Below are 22,892 nucleotides of genomic sequence, written 5' to 3' on the forward strand. Positions count from 1 at the left end.
AGGCTCAATTTCTAGAACCTCTGGGAGGGATACCTGAGCACTAAAATTAGAGTAGACACCTCCCACCTTCAGTACTACAGGGTGTGGTTCCAAAAACAAAAGAAAGTACAGAAATCATGCTTTGATCTCAGGATACCTCTTTTGAGAAGAAGCAACACAAGGAATAATTGTGACTCCTCAGCACAGCATCAGAAATAAGCCCTAACAATAGCCAGGTATGGTGCAAAAAACAAAATAGAATAAAATAAAATAAAACAGCATAAAATACAGATAAATTCAGAGCTGCTGAGCGGGAAGCGGACCCTCTGCGCCTAAAGACTTTGATTCCAGAGACCTAACACTTTCGGGCATCCAGCGCAGCTTCTAATAACAATGCACTGGGACTGCGAACTGGGATATGCAATTTCTGGTAGAATTTTCCCTGGACTTTATACAGAAATCCAAAACTGCGTGGACGCAGCTTAACATCTATAATTGTCAGCTATGTGAAACGGTTCCTTTTGAACAGGTCTGACTAGGGGGGGAAACTCCAAATAATAACAGTAAGTTTTTGTTGAAATATTGAAGGTTATTAATGTAGCAGCCACCTCTCTGGACTGTGAACTAAGCAAAAGCCCCACACCGGCCGTTGCGGCGTGGCGTACACCATACTATGAGGCGCGGGATGGGGGATGAGGGTGGAAAAAAAAAAGGGAAAGGGAAAAAGGAAAAAAAAAAGAAGAGTTATGTACTTGTAGCAGTGGGGCTACACATCTCTTCATTCCCAGCAATGGAAAACTAATTATCAAATGCTTCCTTGGTAGTAGGTCTGTCTCTCTTGGGTGGAAACTCCAACAACTATAGTGAGTTTTGTGTTGAAATATAGAATGCAATCAAGGTAAAGAGAAAATGAAGTGAAATTCATTAGTTATACAGTAGGGGGTAGGGGGAGGGGGCGGGGGGTATACTGGGGTTTTTGGTGGTGGACTATGGGCACTGGTGAAGGGATGGGTGTTTGAATATTGTATAACTGAGACATAAACCTGAGAACTTTGTGACTTTCCACATGGTGATTTAATAAAAAGTTTAAAAAAAAGCATAAAATAAAAAATTTAAAAAAACTAGGAAAGGATGGGCAAATGAATAGATAAGCAATAAAAGAATATTGAGAGCGTGGTGCTGCCAGCAGGTCAACCTGTACCCATGGGGTGAGTGCATCAGCAGCCTGATGGTGACTTCAGGCTTTCTGATATCCCAAAACTGCCGCTGTGCCTCTGGCTGGACCCAAAAAACTCAGGACCAAGTCTCCTGAGAAATTAAACACTCAAAAGTTAGTATGTGGGAGCCACACCCACAAACCTTCTCTGGCTCTGCTATACATGCTCATTTATCGGCTTTGCTTCAAAGACACATAAATAAATCTCAAAGAAATCAAAAGTCACAGTTAATCTCAGACCTGTGCACGGTTGAACAGACTGGGGTAAATTGGAGGAAGGGGCGGTTCGGCCTGGTGTTGCCCAAGCAGAGACCATGGCAGCCCCTTGCTCCCACAATCTAATATCACTGCCGTCTCTACCACTGGACTCCACCATCTCAGGAAAGACCTCACTGAGATATAATCTGCTGAAAATCTGGGTATGCCATTTTTGTGACTGAAATCTCCAAGCTTTCTTGGGAAAGGGATGGGTTACCTCCCCCCACCTCCCTGTATTTCCGGAAGCTTTGGCAGTCATGTCCATACCCCAGAGCTGAATGTGCCTGCCACAGAGGCAGGGGATAGGAAGGGATGGGGGTGGCGGGAGGAATACTTGGGAACATTGGTGGTTGGAGAATGGGCACTGATGGAGGGATGGGTACTCGATCATTGTATGACTAAAAAGTAATCACAAAAGCTTGTATATCTGTAACTGTATCTCACAGGAATTCATTAAAAAAAATCATGAACAGCTTTGCAATGATCTATCTCACAGATCTTCAATAACAAATTAAAAAAAAGAATAAAAATCAGAGTAGAAATCAATGGGGAAAAATGCATGGAAGAGAAAATAAAAACCAAGAGCTGGCTCCTTCAAAGGACAAGCAACAAGAAAAATTCTTAGCTTTGCTCATAAAAAAAAGATAGAATACCCCTAGTAAACAGGATCAGAAATGAAAAGAAAGTTATTAAAGATACCACAGAAATATAAAAAATTATGTGACTATTCTGAGCAACTCTATGCCACTAAATCAGGGAACTAAGAAGAAATAGAAAAATATTTAAAATCATCCAATCTTGAAACAGGAGAAAACAGAACACCTAAGTAGCCAATTACAAGTCAGGAAATTGAAAGAATAATTAAAAGTCTGTCCCAAAACAAACCCAGGTTTAGATGGTTTTACTGGTGAGTACTAGTGAAAGATAACTACAGATTAATATCCAAGATAAATACAGATACAAACATGCTCAACAAAATCTTAGTAAACCAAATTCAGTAATAACTTAAAAGTATCGATATACATCATGATTAGTGAGATTCATTCTAGGAATGAAAGAACAGTTCATCATATGCAAATAAATTCACGTGATAGACCACATCAACAAGAGGAAAGATAAAACTCATATGGACAAATCAGCAGATGCAGAGGGACCTAGAGAAACTGTATACTAGGTGGGACACTTATCTTTCATATGGCAAACCCAGGTTCGATCCCCAGCACTCCAGATGGTTCCCCATGCTGTCAGGAGAGATCCCTGAGCACAGAGCCAGGAGTTACGTCCTAAGAACAGCAAAAAAGCTCCCAAGAAAAGCCCTATAAATAAATAAACTATATTATACTATGACATTCTCGTAATCAAACAGTGTGGCATTGCAACAAAGTAGACATTTCAGATGAGGAAACAGAACTGAAAAACCAGCTAAAAATGTCTATATATGTGGATAGTTAATTTGCGACAAAAGTAGTTAAGATTATAAACTGAAGAAGAGATAAGTCTCTTTAGTTATTGGTGACGAGGAGCTAAAGACTTATCCCAGTGATCAGGATGTATAGGAACCAAGTTCAAACTCCAGCACATGTTCATTACCCAAGTACCTCCAAGGTGGCCTTGATGGTCCCTGGCACTCTGCATCCTCAGGCTGGAGCATCCTCAGGCTGTCCAAGTATAGCTAGGAGCAGCCCCCAGCTCCTGAGCGCTGCTTGGGAGGTTCCCCCCAAAAATGGTGATGCCTGGGGGAAAAGTTTGGTGACCGCCATCTTATAAGGACCACTAAAGAGAGGTACGAGCTTGCAATGATGCAATTTCTGGCAGAAATTTCCCTGGACTTAGTTATTAAAATACTAAAATACAGAAATCCAAAGCCTCATATCTCTTCATTCTCAGAAATGGAAAACAAATTATCAAATGCTTCCTTTTCAGCAGATCTGATTTTGGGGGGGAAACTCCAAACAATAATAGTGAGTTTTTTGTGGAAATATTGAATGTAATCAAAGTAAAGAGAAAGTGAAGTGAAAATTATGAGCTACACAGGCGGGGTGGGGTGCGGGGTGGGAGTGGCGGTATACTGGGGTTCTTGGTGGTAGAATATGTGCACTGGTGAGGGGATGGGTGTTCGATCATTGTATAACTGAGACTTAAGCCTGAATGCTTTGTAACTTTCCACATGGTGGTTCAATTAAAAAAAAAAATCACTAACCCCAAAAAAGAAGTGGTGAAGAGAAAACTGGATAACTATATGAAAAAGAATGAAATTAGACCTGTATATTGCACCATGCACAGAGATAACTCATAAAAGACTTAGAATATCTATCTATCTATATATATAGATAGATAGATAGATAGATAGATAGATATAGACAAATAACAGATGATCTCACTCATATGTGGTATATAAAGAAACAAAGCAAGGTAAGAGACAATGCCCAATGAAGACAACTCTGACCACACATCTGAGGTTACCAAAGAAAGGTGGTAATCGGGCAGGGTCCAGTAGAGGGCAATGGTGGGATACTGATACTCTGGTGATGGACATGGTATGCTAAAACTCTGCCCGTAAAACATAAATGTTTACACTCTTGCAAACCAATTTTAGTTGAATAAAAGGAAAATAAAAACAAAAGTATAGATGACTGCTTACCTGCAGCTTAGGTTAGCAGTTACTCTTAAATTACTCTTAAATATTTTGAAAGATTGAGTAAATGCCAATGCCCCGGAGCACTTATCAAACTGAAAACATTGAGACAATACCATTTTCTTCAATTGTAAAAATTTCCATCCATCTTCACAAACCTGAGGTAGGAACATTTTTCCAGCTCCAAAGAGATCGCCAACAATTTTCATGCCATTCATCAGTGGTCCTTCAATTATGTTCAGAGGCCGGGGATACTTTTCGTGTTTTAACCTGGCTTCCTCTGTATCCTCAATAATATGTTTTTCAATGCCCTACAAAAATAAATCAAATAAAAATTCTGTTTGAGTATAAACACCCAACAATATGAATCATGGAAATGCGGAAAATGTGTGTGTGTGTGTGTGTGTGTGTGTGGTAGGGGGGAGGGAATGTTTGAGTACTGACATGGATGTGGACAAAAGGAATTCTCCTCATCCACCATTGGTGAGACTGTCAACTGGTTCAGTCTTTTTCAACACTTGCCAAAAAATTAAGAATTGAGCTTTCATATGACTTAGCTTTGGGAATCTGTACCAAGGTGCCAAAAACTCTATTTAGGAAAGATATTTGCACCCTATGTGCAGTGCAACACTGTTCATAATAGTCAAATCCTGGAAATAAGCCAAGTGTCCATGAACAGAAGACTGGATAAATAAAGTTTAATACATATATACAGTGGAATACTACTCGGCTATGAATAAAGATGAAATGCTGCGATTTGCCTCTACATGAATGGAATAGCGGGATTCATGCTAAGTGAAGTCAGCTTGGAGAGAAATAGATAGAAAATGATCTCTTTCAAGATTGCACTCATCTGTGGAATATACAGTAACAGAATAGGAGTCTAACACCCAAGAATAGTAGAGATAAGGACCAGGAGGTTTGCCCTATGGCTTGGAAGCCGGCCTCACATGCTGGAGGAAAAGCCAGCTCAGACAGAGAAGGGAACACCAAGTAAAGGGTGCTGGGAAGACCCGCTTGGGTTGGGAGCTGCCGAAAATAGACTATAGACTGAACAGGATAGCCACGCAATACCTCTACTGCAAACCACAATACCCAAAAGGAGAGAGAGAAAACAAAAGGGAATGCCCTACTACAGAGGCGGGGTGAGGAGAGGAGGGGGGGGGGGGCGGGAGGGATACTGAGATCATTGGTAGTGGAGAATGGGCACTGGTGGAGGGATGGGTAACCGATCAATGTATGACTGAAATGCAAACACTAAAGTTTGTAAGTATGTCACGTAACTGCACCTCATGGTGATTCACTAATAAAAATAAAAAGAAAAGAAAATTATTTCTTCCATAGGCGGGATATAAAGAAGCATAGCAAGGGAGTAACAAAGGGCCAACAGCACCGGAGTCTGAGATCTGGTCTACAGAACTGAGATGATTACCCTGGCAGGGAAACAGGTAGTAGGTGGTGGGTTTTGGGAGTAGGGGGGTCGAGATAATGGTGGAGGGAAGTGAACAATCTGGTGGATGCTGTGGTGTTGGAATGTATGCATGAAACCCTATTATTAAGAGTATGTTGTTAATCATAGTGATTAAATTTTTAACAAATTTAAAAGTAGGGGATTTTGAAACAGATTTTGAGTTCAAATCCTGGCTCCACAGCTAATTATTAAATCTGAGTTTCCTAAATTAAAATATGCAGTGCCTACTTCCTATGGTTATTCTGGGGATTAAATAACATATTAAACACTACATGTAAAGTACCTAGTAGCTATCCCCAATACAAAGTATTCAGTAAAAGTCAGCCACAGACATAGTGCTATAACATAAAACTCAAACTTATACTACAGTTTATTTCTTATTCTAGTGATTAACACATTACATATATATTTTCTGTGAAATCAATCTATTTTCTCATTGTAACTCTCTCTTAACTCACATGACCTTCACTGATCCACTTCGAAACCTCCAGCATCCCTAGTTCAACAATCCTTGGCTGTCTAGTGCCATAACTTCAAATACTGTGAATCTCAAAAGATCCACAATGTTAAAATTCTAGAGCCCCCCTCCCTCAAAAATCCCCCCACTGGAATTCTCCAGATTCACAAATGAGGAAACTGAAGCTATAACACTGTTTATCTTGCCTAACATCACAGTTTTCAGAAGAGCTAGAACTTGCTTCGTTGATTGACACAATTTGGTCTTAGGGCGTTTCTCAGCATTGGCACTACAAACATTTCAAGCTGAATAATTCTATGACCTGAGTGTCAGCTCTTTGTACCATCAAATTTTAAATAGCCTGCCCCCTCTTGCCCCTGGCCACTTCATCCACACCCAGTGGCTTTAACAGAAATGAGTCGGGGACAAAATCACCCAGAGGGGTGGGTGGTTTAAAGACTCTTCTTCGCCAACTGTTGTCAGCACCAGCCTTCATCAATGATACCATATAAGCCTCTGAGCATCCAGTCCCCACTCTGTGTTCCCCATGCTCACCTTCACAAGGGCATACTCAAGGCGGTCTTCAATGGAGCTGTTCCTCCACTCATCAGTCTGCATGACTTTCTTGCCTCCTTTGCCATGAGTCTGAATTAAAATTAGGATGAAAAGTTAATAGGTCTTAATAATAAAAGTTAATAATAGGTCCTTACTGATCATTTGGCATCAAAAACAACAACATTAACAAAACACATGCACATGCACATGCGCGCGCGCGCACACACACACACACACACACACACACGAGAAACCCCTATTCTTCTTTTCTATGTTCAGTTCCTAGAAGATCAATCAGCAAGAACTAGGATTTCAACAAATGTTCTTTGAGAGAGAGAGAGCGAGAGGGGGGGGGGAGAGAGAGAGAGAGAGAGAGAGAGAGAGAGAGAGAGAGGGAGGGAGGGAGAGAGAGAGAGAGAGATAGAGAGAGAAAGATTTGAGTGTTCAGGAAAGGAATAGAGTAAGTTTCCATATTCTTTCTTTTTTTTTTTTTTTTTTTGCTTTTTGGGTCACACCCAGCAATGCACAGGGGTTACTCCTGGCTCTACACTCAGGAATTACTCCTGGCGGTGCTGGGGGACCATATGGGATGCTGGGAATCAAACCCGGGTCGGCCGCATGCAAGGCAAATGCCCTACCCGCTGTGCTATCACTCCAGCCCCCAAGTTTCCATATTTTTTTTCGTTCTTTTATAAAATATAAAACTTAGGACAAAAGATTTCTATGGTTTTGTGAGAAACTGAGCCACATCTAATGGGCTTTAGAGCTTAACACAAGAGTCATCACTGCCCATCACCATGTGTACAGAGGCTGTGATGAAAAGAAATCAGACATCATCCTGGAGAGTATCTTGTACTAATAAGTATCTTATTAGTGTGTGGCCTCAAGAACCCCGACCTACAATAAGGGAAGTGGAAAATATAAGAAAAAGGTAAGTTGCAAGAAGCATGTGCTCAGGGCAGAACCAGGAAACATTATGGACTAGAAGAGGATAACAAAGTAGACAGGGAATTTGAAAGAGTGAGCCTTGCAGACGGGAGTGCTGAACAGACTTCCAAAGAGCTTCAGCAAAATACAATAAATCATGGTTCATTTGGGGAATGATACATCTTTGTCTACTTCAGTGGGTGATACCAGTTACCCAAACCAGAAATCTAAGCATTACTCTTGAGTCTCCATAAATTCCTCACACCCAACCCATCACCGAGTCCTAATGCTAATACCTTTCAGTATCTTTCTCCACCCAACTGCATTTTCATCATCCAAACTATGTTTTCCACAGCACAGAATCACCCTCTTCTCCGATGTGTTTTCCACACTAGAGCCAGAGGGACCTCTCCAAAAATCTGATCAAATGAGCCCTCTGTGGGAACTAAAAGGTCCCTGTTGCTCTGAGGAGACAGTACTGAGGCTTTTAGTCTCAGTGTCTCTTGGTGCTTTTACAATGCCCTCATCTGGCTTTTTCCCATCGCTTCATCATCTGCCCTTCAGAGAACAGACCTTTCCAAAGAAGTCAAGATTAGAAATCAATACAGAAGCTTCGTGTGAATTGCAAGGAACATGATCTGGAAATTTCGGGGGAGAGTGAGAGTATCTCTCACACAGTGCTACTTAGGCCAGCAGGGCTAGGGACCACCAGAAATACCCCAGTGGAGTGGGGGAAGGGGGAACCATGTGGTACCAGGAATCAATGACAGGGCCCCAGAAAGCCAGGCGTGCACTTCTTCAAGCTAATATCCCAACCTAACACCTAGAAGATTTTATTACCAAAAATAATTTATCCATCACAGGTTAGCCTGTGTCAAACCAAAGGAGTTATTTTTCAATAACACCCACTGCTTCCCACAGAGTAGAGTTAAAAATCTAAGCCCACAAATTGCTCTTTCACCACCCTTTTCAATAATCAGACAAGAACTTGGATGCAGTTAACAATAGCAACAATTCCATTAAGAAGAAAAAAGAAAAACTGGATGAGGAATTCATCATCATCATCATTATTATTATTATTATTATTATTATTATTATTATTATTATTATTATTATTATTATTGATGAGTACTGATGAGTACTCATCTGAGGGCAGAACCAGGATTCATGGTCTTAATGTTCAAACAATGAAAGGGTCTCTGAAGAATAAAGGCACTTTGTACTGATGAGTACTCATCAATAATAATAATAATAGCATGCAACAGGGACAAATGGAGACGTTACTGGCAACCGCTCAAGCAAATCGAAGATCAACGGGATGACAAGTGATACAAGTGATTATTATTATTATTATTATTATTATTATTATTATTATTAGCTTTTTGGGTCACACCCAGCGGTGCTCAGGGGTTACTCCTGGCTCATGCACTCAGGAATTACTCCTGGTGATACTCGGGGGACCATATGGGATGCTGGGAATCGAACCCAGGTCGGCTACGTGCAAGGCAAACACCCTACCCACTGTGCTTTCGCTCCAGCCCCGGAATTCATTCTTTAGTAGCAGAAAGATAACCACTTTCTTTGAAGAAAAAGATTCCTCAATTCTTATTTGCCTCATGAGATTCTTTTCATGCTCCATTTGTACCTGGTATATACTGAGGAGCTACTGTAGGTCTGGAAACTCCTGGGAATTATTAAAGCATATCTGTTTGGGCTATTAATGCCCTTGCTGTGGTTCCAGAAGTCACCTTGGAAGTAGACAGTTAGCCTACTTGATAAAGGGTCAATGGCTTGTAATAAAAACTTGTGGTTACATTGAGAGGGAAGCAATTTCTTACATGATGGATTGTTAAGTTCTTGCATTTGCAATTAAGTTTTCTCTCAGCCCAGCTATAAACCTTATGCAAAAACTCTAAGCATCTCAGCATCATAAACAGAAACAAAAAAGAAAAATTGTCAACAAGTACTGAAAGAGAACCCAGGAAAGATATCTGACATAAAATATGAAGTTGAACAAACATTAAATGAGTGTCATCTCACAAATAAGGAGTCCTGTCTTTTATAAGAAAGCTATTTCAGGGGGCCGGAGCGATAGCACAGCGAGCGGGTAGGGCGTTTGCCTTGCACGCGGCCGACCCGGGTTTGATCCCCGGCATCCCATATGGTCCCCCAAGCACTGCCAGGAGTAATTCCTGAGTGCAAAGCCAGGAGTAACCCCTGAGCATCGCTGGGTGTAACCCAAAAAGAAAAAAAAAAAGAAAGCTATTTCATCTGGGGGCTGGAGCAATAGCACAGAGGGTAGGGCGTTTGCCTTGCACGCGGCCGACCCGGGTTCGATTCCCAGCATCCCATATGGTCCCTTTGAGCACCACCAGGGTTGATTCCTGAGTGCATGAGCCAGAAGTAACCCCTGTGCATCACCAGGTGTGACCCAAAAAGGGAAAAAAAAAAAAAAAAAGAAAGCTATCTCATCTGGACCAGGGAGGGAAAAAAAAAATGGGACATCACATAGTTTAGGGGATGAACTGAGAAAGCTCCAGAATAACTTCATGATTACAGAGGACTATAGAGAATGTCCTTCAGACTTCCTACAGAACTCTGGTCCGAGGGTCACTCATGGAGGAGCCCCCTCCCACAGGGAAAGATAGACTGAAAAAGTGAGTGGAGTTCCACATTCATGGTCTTAATGTTCAAACAATGAAAGGGTCTCTGAAGACAAAGGGCACTTTGTCTTCAGGAGCAGAAGCAACAAACGGAGTCAAAAAAGAAAATGTTTCCAATGCAGTGAGCTCAGAAGCAGAACTTGCCTTAAACACTGTGTCCTGGGTTCACAGCAGAACTCAGAAATGTATTTTAGGAAACTGAGAGAGGGTCACGTGCTTACTGGGGCAGAGTCCAAACTCCAATCAGCTTGGCTAAGTGTAAGACTAACATGAACTGTTTCAAAAATCTAACTCTTTCCACTCAGAAGGTTGATAAATAAGGATACAGTGAAATTCTGAATTAGGGAAATCCTAAATTCTCCTTCTTGCAGCATATTTCAGTACTCTGATGGAAAAGAGAAACTGATACTTCTGCCAGAGTCTGATTTAGATTCTGCTTTGGAAATCATTCCAACATTGAAATAGTTGGGTGAAATGCTAAAAAAGACAAAACTAAGAACACCAGAGCAACAACAACAAAAAATCCCAAATAGCCATTCCATTGATGAAACAAATGAGATAAATATCTAATAAAACAAAACGATGTTCCCAGTATGCTACTAAATAAACAGGGTTATCAAGAGATCTACAGTATAGTTCCATTTTTTAATGTATGTGCATACAATTTATAAATATTCATTACAATATAAACAAAAAAAACATGACTAGAGAATTACAATATAATTTCAACTGTGATCATCTTTGGGTAATAAGTCCTATTAACTATTTTCTTTTCTACTTATCTGTATTTGCAAATTTTCTAAAACTAATAAGTGTTATTTCAAGATAATAAAAATTAATTATACATTTAAAGATGCATTTAAGGAAACCTAAATTCTGAATACTGAAGCTGCGGGATAAGGCCTGTTTCTCTTCTCTAGTAATTAAACCACTTTCTCTGGGATTCTACAGAAATCCTCAGGGATGCAAAGAGAGGATGAATTACTTGAGTCTATTCTACAGTGACTGGTAAGCAACTGTAAGCGATCAGTATATCCAAACATGAAAGAAACCATTCGTAAGAGCATTCCCTCTACCTGAGCATAACGTAAGAGCTTCTCGGTGGCTTCAGGATCCTTATTCCAGATGAGATCTTCACACAGCTGGAGAAGTTCCTTATGGATGTCATCATATACAGGGAGATTTCCAGCATTCACTATTCCCATGTCCATACCGAACTAAGTGCAATAAGAAGGAACGTGAGGATAAAACCATTTTGTTTGATTTTGCTTTGCTTTGGAGTCATACCCAGCAGTGTTCAGGGTTTACTCCTGGCTCTGTACTCAAGAATCACCCTTGACATCGCTCAGGGGACCATATGTAGTACCAGGGATTCAAACCTGGGTCCATGGCATAAAAAGCAAGTACTTTACGAGCTGTACTATTTCTCTGACCCAGCTGAAAAAATTCTGATCGTCAATTTCTGATACCAGATCATAAGTCAGCAAAAAATTTTCATAAAGATCCAGAGAGGAAATATTTGAGACCATAGTTTCTGTTGAAAACTATGCAACTCTGTTTGCTAGAGCATATAAGCAGATACAGACAATGGAAGAGAGTGTGTATAGCTTTGTTCCAATAAAACTTTATTTACAGAAACTGGAAGCAGGTTAGAGTTAGTCTGCAGGCCAACATTTGCAAACCCCTACTCCAAGTCAAAACTGATGGCAAAAGGACAAAGAGACCTTTCTACCATACCTTGATAGCATGATACAGGAAAACTCCATGCATTGCTTCTCGAATGGCTTCCATCCCTCGGAAGGAGAAGGACAAGTTGGAAAGACCTCCACTTATTTTGGCTCCAGGTAATGTTTCCTAACAAGACATATTAAAATGTGAAGAGATTCCCTTTTGTTGCCAAAAGCAATGATCACATCTCTTGAGCTTTTACACAAGACTGCAAGTAAAAATAGTTAAGAAGTTTGAAATAACTCAGGGCTTTTTGCAGCTAGAGATCAAATCTTACCATAACGTGGCATCACAGAGGCACTGATTCACAAACAATTTTTGCCACCAGATCTAATCTCCCTAGAGGAATTTTTCACATTCTACACTGTCTCGGCATTATCTCTACAGTGACCATGATGGGGCACAATGTATGGTGAAAGTATCACAAAAATATTTTCTGGACAAATGAGAGAAAAAGAGACAGCGGGGCTGGAGCAATAGCAAGCCTTAGAGCAGGTAAGGCATTTGCCTTGCACGCACACAAAACGGGTTCAGTCCCAGCACCCCATATGCCTCCCTGGGCACAGCCTGGAGGAATTCCTGAGTGCAGACCCAGGGATAACATTCCCCCTCTGCCCCATGCCTCCAAAAGAGAAAGCAGTAGACAACAGACATACACAAACAAAGAGAAAAGAGTGTGTCATTTGTTGAAGAGCAGACTCCGAGAAGGTCTCCACAAGCAGGTGTCCTGGACTAAACTAGTGATAGCCAAAGTGAGTGATTCCACCCTGGCCTCCAGGTACTGGAATCAACTCTTGGGAGCTTAGGGAGCCTTCTGCATAGTAGCGGTTTCAGGTACGTCACTTATATGTAGGGGGTAGAGAAGGGAGAGTGGGGGACACTTCTTTCATGGGGGGGAGTTTCTTCTGTGCTGTTTGTGCACGGAAAGACTTCCAAACAGATGCTGGGTAGTTTCAATTTCTGAAAAGGGATCATCGATAGGCCAAATACATTTGGGAACTTGAATCTAAATGAACCAACTCCCCTAAATTCACTATAAACTTGGTCGATTATAGAAGGACCAAAGGAAGCTGAGGTTTCCACCACATGGTAATATCCTCAAGCACTGGCGACAGATGCAGCAAGAGGAACTCTTACTGTTAATGAAAGTACAGATTCAAGCACATAGGGTGTCTCTGCAATTCTAGACCACTATGACATCCCACTTTCAGGTATGAGCTATAGAGAAACTCATGCACACACACACAAAGTTACATGTACAAGAATATTCTCAGCGGCAGGGCTCATAATGGCCCTGACTGGAAACAAACCAAATGTCTATCGGTAGGAAAATAGCTAATACGGTAACGTTCTATGATGGAGTGTCATATATTCATTACAGTGAACAAAGTACCGCTGCAAGCCAGGCGAAATTGAAAATTAGGTTGGGTAAGGAAACAAAAACAATCTTAAAGCTTAAATTGTAGTAAGCTTAAAAGCAAGGAAAAGAAATCATATTGTTGATACAACTGATCATTGTTATTTATGGTGGTTATTGTTATAAAGTCACCAGGAAGACCAAAGCAGGGAATGCTGGAAATCCTTACTCGATGAGCAACAGCATTAGGTTTCGACCTCTGGGCACAATATATTTTAGCAATTAACCAATATAAAATCTTGTTTAAAAACCTTATGGGGGGGGAGGGCTGGAGTGATAGCACAGCAGGTAGGGTATTTGCCTTGCACATGGATTCAATTCTCAGCCTCCCATATGGTCTCCTGAGCACTGCCAGGGGTAATTCCTGAGTGCAGAGCCAGGAGTAACCCCTGTCCATCACCATGTGTGACCCATAAAGCAAAAAGCAAAAAAAAAAAAAAAAAAAAAAACCACCTTTATTTGGGGGATGAGAGATAGTACAGTGGTTAGGGCACAAGTCTAGCAAGCACTCGATGCAGACTCAATTCCTGGCACTGCACGGACCATTGAGCAGGTGTGGCCCTGCAGAGCCCCAGCACAACTAGGCCATTCTGCGCAGCATCACATGCTTGGGCCCATGCGGTGAACTGGCTGGACAAAAATTACCAGGGAGCACCTCACCCCCCAACCCTCTTGTTTTAATGATGACTTGTTTAATATATATTATTGACTTATTAACTCTGAGCTCACAGACAACAGTTGTGTAACACGTGTCAAAATGAATCTTTTTTTTTTAACACAACTATTTCCTCCATAAGGTACATCACCATTTTCTGACACTTAGCAACCACAGATCAGCCCTTCAGCACTATGAGGGGAGGTCACTGAAACAAAAATCAGGAAGAAAATTCTGAAAAATGTGACTAGCATGACACTATATCAACCATAAGAAGATGCCTGTTTATAGACTGAAAACTATGGGCAGAGCGAGTACTGGAAGTGTTGGGGGGTCACAAATTTTAGTAAATAAGTTAACTCACAACTATAAAAATTCATGTTCTGCAGCTAGAGTAATTAATAGTACAGAGGGTAGGGCATTTGACTTATACGCAACCTACCCAAGTACCACTATGGTCCCCCGTGCCCTGCCAGAAACAATCCCTGAGTGCAGAGCCAGGAGTAAATAAACCCTGAGTACCCCTGGCTGTAAGCCCAAAGGCATAAAAAAAAATCCAGAGATAATTTGAATTGACCACACATGTATGTAGTGATAACTATTAGGTAAAGCAACAAAGTGATACTAATGAAACAGGCTGATGACCATGACCATCACCAACAAATTTAGAATGAGGAAGGATATAATCAGTAATCAGAAAGAGAAAGAAATGGAGGCTCTAATTTCACTGGGGCACTCCAGATGGAGCAGGTGCAGTCTACTCACCTACGCCAGATGGAATCCTGGTGACCAAGAGCTTCCACAAGCAAGGCTCAGGTATGTGGGTTCCGGGACTAAATTTCCAGGCCGCATGGTGGCAGAGGACCCAAGCTGCCTTCCCCAGGTCCCTGCCTGCCCCGTACACTGGCTGTCATGCCCACAATTTGCCTGTGGGTGCCATCTTAGCGCACCAATATTCCTGGCCCAGAGACTTCCAATTGAATCCCAAAATGGATTTTTGCCATACAGAGATGTCTCTGGAACCCAACCATTTACAATCTAGGAATTTGCATTTACAATCATGTCCGTAGGATCTCTCATAATATTCAAAACAAGCAATGGAAAATAAATTATCTAGCGTCTGCCCTCAGTAGGTAGGCTTGAATGGTGGTGGGAAATTTCGAGCAAGACATAATGCCCAAACTTAGTTTGTTAGAGAGTATTAGGGAAATTGTTAGTTAAGCATTAGTTAGTTAGACAGTATTAGGGAAATTGTCTGCCATAGAGACAGGGTGAGGACTGGGATGAGGGTGGTGGAAAATGTGCACTGGTGGAGGGATGGGTGTTCCATCATTGTAAGACTGAATCTCAAACATGAAAGCTTTGTAACTCTATCTCATGGTGATACAATTAAAAAAAAAAAAAAGAACGTGGAGTTCATGCCCAATTCAATCAGCTTAATCAATGGCTGAACAAACAGCAGTACTCCTACATTATTAAAAAAAAGAAAGAAAAGAAATGGAGGCTCTAAACAAGTTCTATTTCAAGACCTTAGTGAGAGCTATTATGTTTCAAAATGAATTCATTTTCTTCGATGTGTGTCATACTTTACAACCTAAAATAACATATAAAAAAAACTAATAGAAAAATACTAAAAATAATAAAGTCCTAAATTTCAGAAAGTCAATTTACTACTAAGAACAAGAATGTTAACATTCCCACACAATAAAAATCTGTTATCTCCAATTATTCACTGGAGTCATGTGAAGAATTTGAGCAATATTTTGAGAGGAAGAGAGAAAGTGCCCAAACTTACTTTAATGACTTTTGTTGCCTGGATAAAATTAACAGCATACAAGTTATGTTCTTCCATTCCAGTACCAATGGTGAGGATATTAGGGTCAAAGATGATGTCATTTGGATTAAAGCCCAGTTTTTTCACAAGAAGATAGTAGGCCCGGGTACACACTTTAATTTTGGTATCTATTTCTGTTGCCTAGGAAAAAGAGTGAGAAATATCATTTAAATAGAAAAATACAAACTATTTTCTGTGGAAACAAAGCACATTTCAGTTGTCTTAAGTATCACTGTTGGATTTCAGAGAAATCCAAATGTCAAGCAGCCTCTAAACATTGATCGAATTTTTTCCATGGATGAATTGGCTCAAAGTCCCTTTGTGTTTTCATCAACACAACAGCTATACTACTTCTGTAAAAATAAATTCCCTATACATACAGAGTATTCTTATAAATAAGCTTCTGAAAAAAATTATACACACAATAAAAATCCAAACACTATGAAAGAACAAGTTTAAAAGAAGTGTCTTGGCTGGGGCTGGAGCGATAGCACAGCAGGTAGGGCGTTTGCCTTGCACACGGCCGACCCGCGTTCGATTCCCAGCATCCCATATGGTCCCCTGAGCACCACCAGGGGTAATTCCTGAGTACGGAGCCAGGAGTAACCACTGTGCATCTCCGGGTGTGACACAAAAAGCAAAAAATAAATAAATAAAAAGAAGTGTCTTTCCTCTCTTGACCTGGCCCATATGTTCTTAGCCCCTGTCCACACAACAGTGCCACAGAATTCTCTGCTCTTCCTACAATAGTCTAATAATCCAGGATATGTTTTTATTGCCTACCTCCATTATAAAACTAGTTAATTTACATGTGTCTTATGTTATAAGTATGAACTGGTAATAATATTCTAAACAGTGATCCTAAAAAGCAAAGCACCGTTTCCAGCCAACCTCAAACACCAGAGGCTTCCCATGTCCCTTTTTAAATTTTTTAATTTTTGGCTTTTTGGGTCACACCCGGCGATGCTTAGGGGTTACTCCAGGCTCATGCACTCAGGAATGACTCCTGGTGGTGCTCAGAGCACCATATGGAATTCCAGGAATCAAACCTAGGTTGGCTGCATACAAGGCAAACGCCCTCCCCGCTGTGCTACTGCTTTGGCCCCTCCATGACCCTTCAATCCAAACCTGTATCTATGTTACTGCCTATCGCTTGCTCCCTCTCTCATCTACTACAGGCTCTCCACTCTGTCCCTTTGATGTTCTTGTCACTCACCAGGCCTCAAACCCCCTGGACTTGCCACTGCCATTGCCCAGAACATGCTAGGTCACAGCTGTGTGCTCCAAATCAGAGGGCCCTGCTCGAACATCCCTTCCTTGGGAAAGCCTTTCAATCATCACTCTATCACTCCTGCACCGGGCCTGCCTTCAGCCAGCTGTCTTCACACATCTCTCTTTCAGATTATGTATGTATTTAGCAACCTTTTTGTCATTTTTGGCTAGGTATTTGAATGCGACGTATCGGTCAGCTTGGGTGAGAACATTACCCTGCCAGAGAATGTGCTCAGTATATACATAATGCAGGGATGAACAAGTGATATTTTCATTTAAGGCATTACTTAATGTCTTTGGATCCGATGCACAAACTCAAGAAAGGACTATTCAACAAAATACATTCTCGGGGCTGGAGCGATAGCACAGCAGGTAGGGCGTTTGCCTTGCATGCGGCCGACCCAGGTTCGATCCCCGGCATCCCATATGGTCCCCCAAGCACTGCCAGGGGTAATTCCTGTGCATTGCTGGGTGTGACCCAAAAAGCAAAATAAATAAATAAATAAATAAATAAACAAAATACATTCTGAATTATTTCTGTTTATAAAAATAATTAAATTGATTCTGAAGAAAAAGTGAATTTTTTGCTATCCCTCTGGTGATTCAAAAAGTTGATGATTTTGAATGAAAGTGCAGAATGTTCTTGAAAATTTCCAACATCACTAAATTAAGGATGTAACTTAAGTGTTAGTGATGAGCTTAACACACAGTATAAACATATGCTTCGTGGTGCACATCTGAAGCTTATATAATGTGATCAACATTTTTAAAATATTATTGAAATTCTGAGGGTTATAATACTATTAATAATTTGTGCATATAATTCCAACACCACATCCCTCACCAGTGTACCTACCTCCGTTTCCATAGGACTCCAACACTCCTCCCTCTTATCCTCCCACCTAAACTCAGCAATGCAACATTTAAAAAAATTAATTATTATTATTTCTTATTTTTCTTTTTGGATCACACCACGCAATGCACAGAGGTTACTCCTGGCTTTGCACTCAGAATTACTCCTGGCGGTGCTGGGGGGACCATATGGGATGCTGGGAATCAAACCCCGGTCGGCCATGTGCAATGCAAATACCCTACCCATTGTACTATCACTCCAGTCCCAACATTTCTTTTTTTTAAGGGAGCTGGAGAGATAGTATAATGGGTAGGATGCCTGCCTTGCATGTGGCTGACCCGGGTTTACTCCCTGAGCACATAGCCAGGAGTAAACCCTGAGCACCACCAGATATGGTCTCCAAAACAAAACAAAACAAAAGCGAAACTTAAAAAAAAAAAAAGCATGCAATTTGTTGTTACATGGAGGAACCTGGAGAGTGAGTATCATGCTGAGTGAGAGGGGGAGAGACTGAAGCAGAATGATCTCTCTCATATGCCGGGTAGAAGAAAACATAATGGTGGAACAATGAATGCCCAAAGACACTGGAAACAAAGAACATGAGAACTGGTATTCAGTAGGAAACATGCCCCCTGAAGGGTGAGACAACAGGGAGGGGCAGCATCTCTACAGTAGAGGGAAGTATTCAACAGGAAGGAGGACCCCAGTAGCCACAAAGCTCCAGAACCCAATCACTGCTACACACACGGCTGACCTTCACAGTCTCATGCTGAGCTCCCCACGCATGAGTATGAATCCACTGATAATCCCAGGTACACGGGACCAGTGACTGAAATCTCCAGGCTTCACAGAGTTAGGGATGGGTGAACTCTGCTCTCTCTCCCCACCCTTCTGGTTTCCTGGCAGTTATGCCTAAGAACTGCCTCTGGGTGCCATTTAGGCACATTAACAGCCATGATTCAGAGACTTACAAATGAGTCTTGGAACAGAGTAGCATGGAGCAGAAATGCCTCCAGATCCCAAATACTTAAAAAAAAAAAAACAACTTAGAATTCCAGGAGCGTGCAGCCACTTTTGCGGCCGCATGACAACTCATACTATTCATAACAAGCAATACAAAATAAATTGCTTAGCATCTGCCTATGGGGCAGGCTTGGGAAAATCCAGAATGATGATGGTGGGAAGGTGTAATGGTGGTGGGATTGGTGTTGAAATGTTGAATGTAAACAATTATGTAAACAATTTTATGGAAATAAAATTTAAAACTTAAAGAAAAACAGGGAGGGGGTGATGCTGAAAGAGGGTAATGTGTTATATATGAAATCCTACCAGCTATAGTACTGTAAATCACAGTGCAAAAACTTATACATTAAAATATTCCACTCTGAGAGGCAGAGTATTGGGTGGGGAGCCAAGGGGGAGGGGAAATAGTAGAGGGAAGGAGGCACTAGAGAAGGGATTGGTTTTGAAACAATGTATGTCAAGACCCAATCATGAATAACTTTGTAATTTTTATGGTGACTAAAAAAATTAAATATAAAAAATTCTGTGCAAAAATAAATATTGGCTGGAGTAATAGTACAGCAGGTAGGGTATTTGTTATGCACCCAGGTGACCTGAGTCCCATCCCCGACATCCTACATAGGACCTCAAGCCCAGCCAGGAGTAAGCCCTGAGCAACACTGGGTGTGACCCACCCCCCCACACACACAACTTAAAAATAAATAAAAGGTTTTTCTCTCTCAGCCTTTCCTTTCCCTGGCGGTGTGGCAACCACCATCTTATAAGGCTCACTAAAGTGAGGTACGAGCTTGCAGTGATGCAATTTCTGGCAGAAATTTCTCTGGATTTAATTACTAAAATACCAGAAATCCAAAACCTCATATGCTCTTCATTCTCAGCAATGTAAAATACATTATCAAATCATGCCTTTTTGGCACGTCTGATTGTTGGGGGGAAATTCCAAATAATAATAGTGAGTTCCCTGTTGAAATATTGAATGTATTCAAAGTAAAGAGAGAGTAAAGTGAAAATCATCAGCCACACAGGCAGGGGGTGGGAGTGGGACGGGAGGTATACTGGGGTTCTTGGTGGTGGGATATGTGCACTGGTAAAGGGATGGGTGTTTGATCATTGTATGACTGAGACTTAAGCCTGATAGCTTTGTAACTTTTCACATGGTGATTCTATAAAAATTTTTTTAAAAAAAAAGGAAATCAAAATTCTGGTTATCCTTCCATCTGAGCCATGTTGCCTGGCCCAATCTGGATGGCTAGTTTATATACGAGGGAGTGGAGGCGTAGGGCTGGGCTGTGTACCAAAATACACAGCACTGCGGAAAGAAAGAGCAGAGGGCCCTTGCAGGACACACATTCATTTTTAGAGTCAGAACAGAATCATCAACTCTTAGTTCCAGGATGAGGCCTTTCTCACATGGTTCTCTGAGTCTCCAGCTTAACACTTGCCATATTCACAGTCACACCACCCCTGGCTGTTGTATAAATGCATGAATCTTAGAATGAACAGTTTCAGAGGCCAGTCCTTGGTCAGGAACTGGGTGTGTGTGTGTATATATATATATATATATATATATATATATAGTGGTAGACACCAATGCTATCTTTGTCACATTTCTCAGTATGAGCTGTGAGATAAACATGCTAGTAAGCCTCTGGCTTGCAAGTCTCACAAGTCCATAACAGAGGTTCAGTGAACATAACAGAATGGCTCCTTTCCTCTGTAAGGGAGAGCTGGCCATTCGGCTTGCATATTACAGCAACCTGGAGGGTTTTTTCTTGTTTTCTAACACTGGCCACTAAACCAGACCCCAGCAGTTAAATCAGAATCCTAAAATAAAGACTAAGCGGCAGTAGGAAATAGCCCCCTGATCATTCTAATGTATAGCAGGAATAAGAATCATTCATAGGCGAATAGGATCTTCTTAGATTAGGCTAGAGGAAAACTTCTTAAACAATACCACAAATAGAAGGGCCAAGAAGGAAGGAATATATACTGTTTGTAATTTACCAGGCTTACTCATCGCTGTGAAAAATTTGAGTGATGTGAGGGAACTAGCTTTAGTTAAGAAATCCACTGTGAGGAGGTCTGAGTGATAGTACAGAGGGTAGGTCAATTGTCTAGCACATGGCTGACCTGGGCTTGAGCCCCAACATCCCATATGGTCCCCTGAGTGCCGTCAGGAGTAATTCCTGAATGCCGAGCCAGGACTAAGCCCTGAGCATCGCCAGGTGTGGCCCCCAAACAAACAAAAAATGAAATGCACTGTGAACATAACAGAATGGCACCTTTCCTCTGTAAGGGAGATCTTGCAATTCGGCCTGCATGTTACAGCAACCGGGAGGGATTTTTCTTGCAGAGACGGCTGAGAGGGCCGAGGACATGCTTTGCATGCAGGGGACTGGGTTCTGTCACTGGTATCCCATAGTCCTCACCCTGCCTCCTAACACAGCATGACTCCTGAATACCATGGGGAAGCGCTCACATCAGCAACTCCCCCAAAGAAAGTAGCTGCCTGGGCTTGCTACAGTATAATACAGCTGGGGGAAAAAAGTGGGCTAACCTGAAAACCACTTTTCAATTTCATCAAGGCAGCTACTGTGGAAAGGGTGGGGTGGGGGAGGATAGAAGACACCTAAATCTAAAAATGAATGATTTAATTAAATAAAGATTCAGGAGAGGGACAGATCGAGAACAATCTTTCTCCTATAGAGGCTATAAAGAAACTTAGTAAGGAAATAATCAATGCTCAGCAGAAACTGGAATCTGGCCTACAGAAATGAGGTTATCACCACGGAAGGTTAGGGGGATAGGATTGGGGGACCAGGAGGACAGGACAGTGGGACAATGGTGAGGGTTAGCAGACGTTCTGGGGGAGGGCGTGGTGCTGGAACACTTTATGCATAAAGCCCCACCATTAACTGTTTTGTAGATCAAGGTGTCTAAAATAATTGGGGGGGGGGGGGAAGATTCAGTCTGAAAAGGACGAGCGTGCTGTCTCGCAGAGGACTGACTTCAGAGGCAGATGAAAGGTTTCGCTTCCTACTGAACTACTTCATGTGGATCAAGAACACAGCAGAAAGCCCATCCCGCTGTGGCCGAGATCACAAAGAGCGGTGGAAAGGGGCACTGTGTGGCCCTCAGAAGGGAACCGCCAGGCCAGCAGGAAGAAAGCTGAAGGAGAGCTCACAGAGGAGACACACGGAGCAAGGACATGAAAGCGTGACGAAACTGCTGAGGACAAAGGCTCAGCTCGGAAGTACCGAGTCAATTCTCACAACGGCAGATGGATGCCCACGGCAGCATCCCCTACGGTCCCCTAGGTACCACTAGTGCTAGGACACTTAGAATCGGGGCCCGAAGTCACAGTCAGGGAGGTCGGGACAGTTGACGTCCTGCCCAGTGCGCAGGGACAGTGCAGGGCTGAGGTCGTGGGAAGCCAGGGGCAGCCTGGCTTACTCAGCACCTGAAAAGGCTGTGTTCCTAGCAGAACTCGTGCCCAGGGCAAACCTGGAGTGTCGGCAACTCAGGGTTGAGGAGGAAAGGGATAGGTTTCAGATGTGGAAATGAGACTGGATGGTCTCAGGGGCCGGAGGGATAGTACAATGGGTAGGGCATTTGCCTTGCTCACAGCTGACCCAGGTTGATCCCCAACATCCCAAATGGCCTCCAGAGTACCTCCAGAAAGAATTCCTCCTCAGCACAGACCCCTGAGTACCGCTTGGTATGGCCCCAAAAAGGGAAAAAAAAAAATATATATATATATAGTACAATATAAAAATACTCTAGCGCTGCCATATTTTTTACAATGGAGCCCAAGAATACTTTCAAAGCTTTCTAGAATCCCATGGTGCTGGACTGTCCCTGCCTCATCAGACCCTTTCTCAGCTTCCACCCCAATCTCAGAAAGGCACTAAACCCTTCAAGGAGCAGCGCCCTGACTAACCAGAGGGCA

The 22,892-nt window shown here is 42.0% G+C and overlaps 1 protein-coding gene across 1 annotated transcript in view; it reads right to left on the minus strand.

Annotated features, from left to right (window-relative positions):
• MTR (5-methyltetrahydrofolate-homocysteine methyltransferase) overlaps positions 1 to 22,892 on the minus strand; it is a 123,070-nt gene that overhangs the window by 45,779 nt on the left and 54,399 nt on the right. Inside the window, exons 16-20 of the mRNA XM_055147501.1 lie at positions 15,757 to 15,936; positions 11,899 to 12,015; positions 11,238 to 11,378; positions 6,572 to 6,661; positions 4,247 to 4,399 (exon numbers count right to left, since the gene is read on the minus strand). Of these exons, the coding sequence (XP_055003476.1) occupies positions 4,247 to 4,399; positions 6,572 to 6,661; positions 11,238 to 11,378; positions 11,899 to 12,015; positions 15,757 to 15,936 (681 nt within the window). The remainder of the gene's footprint in view (positions 1 to 4,246; positions 4,400 to 6,571; positions 6,662 to 11,237; positions 11,379 to 11,898; positions 12,016 to 15,756; positions 15,937 to 22,892) is intronic.

The sequence above is a fragment of the Sorex araneus genome, chromosome 9 (assembly GCF_027595985.1).
Source record: "Sorex araneus isolate mSorAra2 chromosome 9, mSorAra2.pri, whole genome shotgun sequence".
Lineage (NCBI taxonomy): Eukaryota > Metazoa > Chordata > Mammalia > Eulipotyphla > Soricidae > Sorex > Sorex araneus.